The sequence below is a fragment of the Poecilia reticulata genome, chromosome 6, assembly GCF_904066995.2.
Source record: "Poecilia reticulata chromosome 6, P_reticulata-male-v2, whole genome shotgun sequence".
Lineage (NCBI taxonomy): Eukaryota > Metazoa > Chordata > Actinopteri > Cyprinodontiformes > Poeciliidae > Poecilia > Poecilia reticulata.
The window spans coordinates 18,869,754-18,874,640 of record NC_088835.1 but is presented as its reverse complement, the minus strand read 5'-3'; the positions used below and the strand labels follow the sequence as shown (position 1 = coordinate 18,874,640).

Sequence of the window (4,887 nt, the reverse complement as noted above, 5' to 3'; positions counted from 1 at the left end):
GTAAATTCTGCCACGAGTCGTTTGAAACAAGTTTCGGCAATTAGTTTCAACAATCACCGCAAAAAATATTTTGAGTTTACATGATTATGCATTATATCATAAAAAACACACATAGACAAACATAAAGTAGACAAAACCATAAAATACAATAACACCTTTTCCAACTATGCCCTTTTTCTTGATAAAATAAAAGTAAAACATCCAGAGTCACATTTTCCAAAGGAAATGCAGTGGTTTGTGCTTACTTAGCCAGTCTGAGAAAATTTATTTAGGGACAATCTTAATAGCAGCTCTCAAATCAAATTTGTTTAAAAAAATTGAAGCAAAGAAGGATGTGTATGCAAGAGTAAGAACTGAAAACAACATGCTTTAAATTATAAGATGAGCAGCAAAAGAAAAAAAAATCTGAAGATATAAGCCACTTTTTAAAAACAGAAAGGTAAGAATAGGCATTTTATTTAGAAACAAACCAATTATACAGTGATCTAAAGCAACTGATGATAAAGGTAGTTGGATCACAAATCTGCAGTCAGCAAGAGGAAGAGTTCAGACTTTCTGTTTATTGTAGACCCAATAAAACATAAAGATGGCTGACTGAAGAAACAACAAGAACATTTTTACTTTCACTACCGAAAGTTGCGTTTCAGGAAAGAAAAAGGAAGAGCGCAATGAATATGTCTCAGTTGACATCACAGGAACTTCTTTTATTTTTAGCCTAATGCCATTTGCCTAATGCCTAATGCACGGTGCAGAAGATTGATAAAATGAGAACTATTAATATATTTAATCTAGAAATAAGTTCACAGCACCTTCCACATGTACAGTCACCTGTGGTAAAAAAAAAAAAAAAAAAAAAAGCCTTGAAATGAAAACTCCTTTCATTGCTAACGCATGAGCTCACACTGGAAAAAAACAAAAAACATCCAATAAACGTTCTAACGTTTATTCCTGCTTCTCTGGGCTTAGAAAAATTTCCTCTAAACCTCTTCAAAACGGGAAAGACAAGACAACATGTCATCCAAGTAAGGCAGACGTGACTTGATCTTTAAAAGTTAGAAATGAAAAGTTGAACATGTGATCAGTTTAAAATATGATAAACTTTGACTAAAAAGTTGAATGAGTTTTCGTTTTTTTTTTTTTTTTTTTTTACACATACAGTGAAGAAAATGATAAGATGTAAAATAAATCACCTTGTTTAATGAGCATCTGAGTCCTTTGATTGTTGTACAAAAAGGGATAAATTTATTTATTTTGTTTTAAAAATCATGCTACATGATGCTACAGTACGGTAGATGACCTATGACTCTGTGGGCCGGCTTCTCTTCCAAACGTCATGGGAACTTTGTTAGGAAGGCAAAACAGAACATTTCAAATAAAATCTGATTGCTTCAACCAGAAAACTTCAACAGGGTAATCAAATGTCCTTAAGTACAAAGACATTAATGATTTAACACTCTTCAAAAGAACATTTTGTACAGTTAATACGTTTCTTTTTATACGAACTAATACTTTTGGATCACTACAACACTGACACTTTTATTCATGGCGATGATTAATATAAGGTTCTTATATAGCTTAACATGTTACACTTTTTCCAAATAAATCCTGTTCCGCCATTCACACCATCAGAACTGTTTCATTAAAAGCCTTAGATACATGTTAGAATCAGAACAGACTATGATTCTCCTGCTGGACGTAGATTTCACCACCTGTCTTTGGGTAAAGACCGCTTGAGCTGCAGCTGGAGTCAGTGCGCGTGCTGGCTGACGTGTCTGCTGTTGCTGCTGAGCAGATTGGGGTACGCCGTCCCCAGGCAGCGGCCCTTCCTGACGACCACCAGCTCCATCTGACACTGGTCGATGTTGACCAGCACCATGGTGCTTCGCTCTGTGTTCATGAAGAAGACGATGGTGAAAACGGCCATCTCAAACTCGGGGCTGGTGCCGATGAAGGCGCTGCCGACGGGCTTCACCACACCGTGCCAGCTGAACTGGAGCTTCAGGACGTGGTCGTCCTGGTCAGGCTGTGGGGGGAGCGACAGGTCACAGCGGGTCAGACAAACATGTCTCCCACATGCAGTGAACTTACCAAGTCCTGGTCTCTGGCCGTGTAGCCCTGGTAGCCCTTGTAGTCCAAATGGCTGTTTTTCTCCTGCAGGAAGAACTGGACCCAGTTGTGAAAGCCAATTACTTCTGTTCCAGATTTGGTTTCTCCAACAAAGACGTGTTCAAATCCACAAGAGTCAGGGCTGCCGTGAAAGACAAGAGCATTTCCAGACCGGTCTCACAGACTGAGATAAAAACAAACTCATCTGTTGACGTTCTCTGGACCCTCACCCTGTGTTTCTCTGCCGGTGGTAGAGATGGAACCAGATCAAGTTGAGCTGATTCTTAAACTGCCTGGAGTCGGAGGTGGACTTTCCTTTGCTCACCAGGTACTGGTGAGCACGCTGTGGAGAAATCAAATTTGTTAATGCAAAAGGAGGCTGTGCAGGATCCTAAAACTTCATCTGTTTGTGAGACCATAAGCATCTGACAGGTAAAAACCAACAGACCTTCATCAATATCTTATTTTCTTATGTTGTATTTGTTTTGTGACGATCAGAAGTGAGACTTTTACTGATTTATTTATTGATTTATTGAGGGGATTCTTAATTAAATCAACTCCCAAAAATACGCACAGCCCTTGAACTTTTTCAGACTCTTCTTTACAGCATAGCTGAAGGTCAGAGGTGATGGGAAGATAGATGGTGGCTGTGAAAGATTTGAGGCAGGGTGAAAGTTCAATGATCCTGAACATATCGCTTAGATAAAATCTTATTTTTGTCTTATGATGGCCCAGTCAAAGTCCAGATCTAAATATAGCTGCTTGGCTTTGTTGCGTACCATTAGCTGTAAACTGACAGTGATTTGCTTCTATATTTTCTCACCCCAAATGTTTAATTTTATCAAAACATGACCGTAATTGCAAACACCACATTCTTCTCTCTCTTATAGAGAAAGGGGAATCTAAACTCTCGTCAGAGCCAAAAGTTTTGCAGATTAAGTACTGAATGTCCAAATATTTCCAGCAATCCTGTTTGGGGACAGCATGGAGGCCAAGTTTGCATTCCGCAGCCGCACACAGATGTTTCAGCTGTTTGTTATTTTTCACTCTAACACCATGAAGTTCAGCGTTTCGCTCCTGCAGGGACAGGAAGAGACAGCTGCAGCCTCAAACCACAAAACAGCAAAAAACACAAAGAGGTTTTCTTCAATCTGTGGGAAACTTTAGGCATCTGGAAAACACAACAAACATGTACCTGTTGTAACTAATAACTTGTTAAATCCAGCTTGTTGAACACACCTTCATGACTTGTGTCTCTAAAACAGCATCCAGGAACAGATTAATCTCCGTCAGCTCCTCTGGAGTGACTCGCTCTGTGATGCCTGTCGACCGCTCATAGTTGTCCAGGAGCTTCATGAAGACTGCAAGGGCACAGAAAAGTAATTCATTAAAGCAACATGTGCTGGATCTTCACATCAGCTCGAACATGCAGAGGGCTCCGCATGGGACACTCACGAGAGAAAGTGGTTATGTTCCTCAGTTTGTTCTCATTGACGTTGGAGAACAGAGGCAGTGAGGCATGATCTACGACAACATGGCTGCCCTGGTTCACATATCCCGCTCTGCCCTGCAGAGGTGAGACACAGAGAGTTTCAAAGGCAACCGGGAAAACTTTGTGATCGTAGGAAGAAGCTCCTCACCTGAACAGAGATAGTGTAGTCTATCCCAGGCTTCATGCGGTTCACATCCAGCCTCCAGAGCTCATTGAAAAGGTTAGATAACTCCTGGTTTACAGCTGGCCTGTCACAGAAATACATAAAAATCTGAGTCAAACTAAAGCAAATGCATGAGAAATGTGCTCATGCTTTCATTGATTTTTACCTTGATACATGAAGTCCACTGAGAAGAACCGCAAGCAGGAGGAATCCACAAAACCTGCATTTCACACAGCTTCAGTCAACGCTCTTGGTTTAAAAGTTAATATTTTTTCCAGCAATGAAGTTTAAAAGGAGGGAAAATACATATTTATACAGACCTTACAGCCATAGTGCCAGAAACTCTTCACTACTACAGTTCACACTACAGCTGAGCGTTCACTAATGTTTGACTGAGTCCAGCTTCCTCCCAGTATCTAACACTCCGCAGGGGCTTAGAGAGGAATCTGGACGTGAACATTATTTTTTTAGGGGAAGGGTAATGTGTAACCACCAGGGGGCACTCTGCTTCAGGATATGGGTTCTCTCTAAGGTTTTATATCCACTTTCACATGAGATTGTTGGCCTACATCAGATATTGTATACTCTTTTACCAAAACAGTGCCTTTGGGTCTTAATGGGACATGCTTAGATCAAATTATAACAGATCTAAACTACAACTGCAACCGATCCCAGTGGCACCAGTAAGAGGGAGGGGGCTGGAGTACAAAACCCTCCCCCATCTAAGAGACAAAAGGCCAAGTTTTAATGACTTGAGTCTTTATTTACACCAGCATGACTATTTTTCCTGTCCGTTTAAGTGTTTGTGAATCTTCTGACCCTGCTCCTCAAATGATACGTATTAGAGAACTGCAGCATTCTTCTTTTTTATTTTAATCAGACCTAAATTTCCAGTAGTACTACCTAAATACATCTCCTGCAATTCTGCTGTGGCTTCTGGTTGTTGTGTCCTCTCAGAATGAGGCAGTGCATGTGTTAAGTTTCAGTTTACAATGTCTATGTTGTCATGCAGGCATCACGTTGGATTCCATCAGTCAATTTATGTTGCATTTTACCAAATTGGAACTAAGAATTTACACTAACAAAACAATTAAATAAACTGAAACATAGATGGCTACAAATCATT

The 4,887-nt window shown here is 40.1% G+C and overlaps 1 protein-coding gene across 1 annotated transcript; it reads right to left on the bottom strand.

The window, feature by feature from the left end:
* Window positions 1-540: 540 nt before the first annotated feature.
* Window positions 541-4,218, bottom strand: endouc (endonuclease, polyU-specific C). The gene is made up of 8 exons (XM_008411861.3): window positions 4,082-4,218; window positions 3,928-3,981; window positions 3,747-3,846; window positions 3,562-3,673; window positions 3,346-3,467; window positions 2,337-2,449; window positions 2,089-2,248; window positions 541-2,023 (listed from the first exon to the last, which is right to left on the bottom strand). Exons 1-8 carry the CDS (start codon window positions 4,090-4,092, stop codon window positions 1,748-1,750), a joined length of 948 nt encoding a protein of 315 aa, XP_008410083.2. The 5' UTR covers window positions 4,093-4,218; the 3' UTR covers window positions 541-1,747.
* Between the last annotated feature and the right edge of the window lie 669 nt (window positions 4,219-4,887).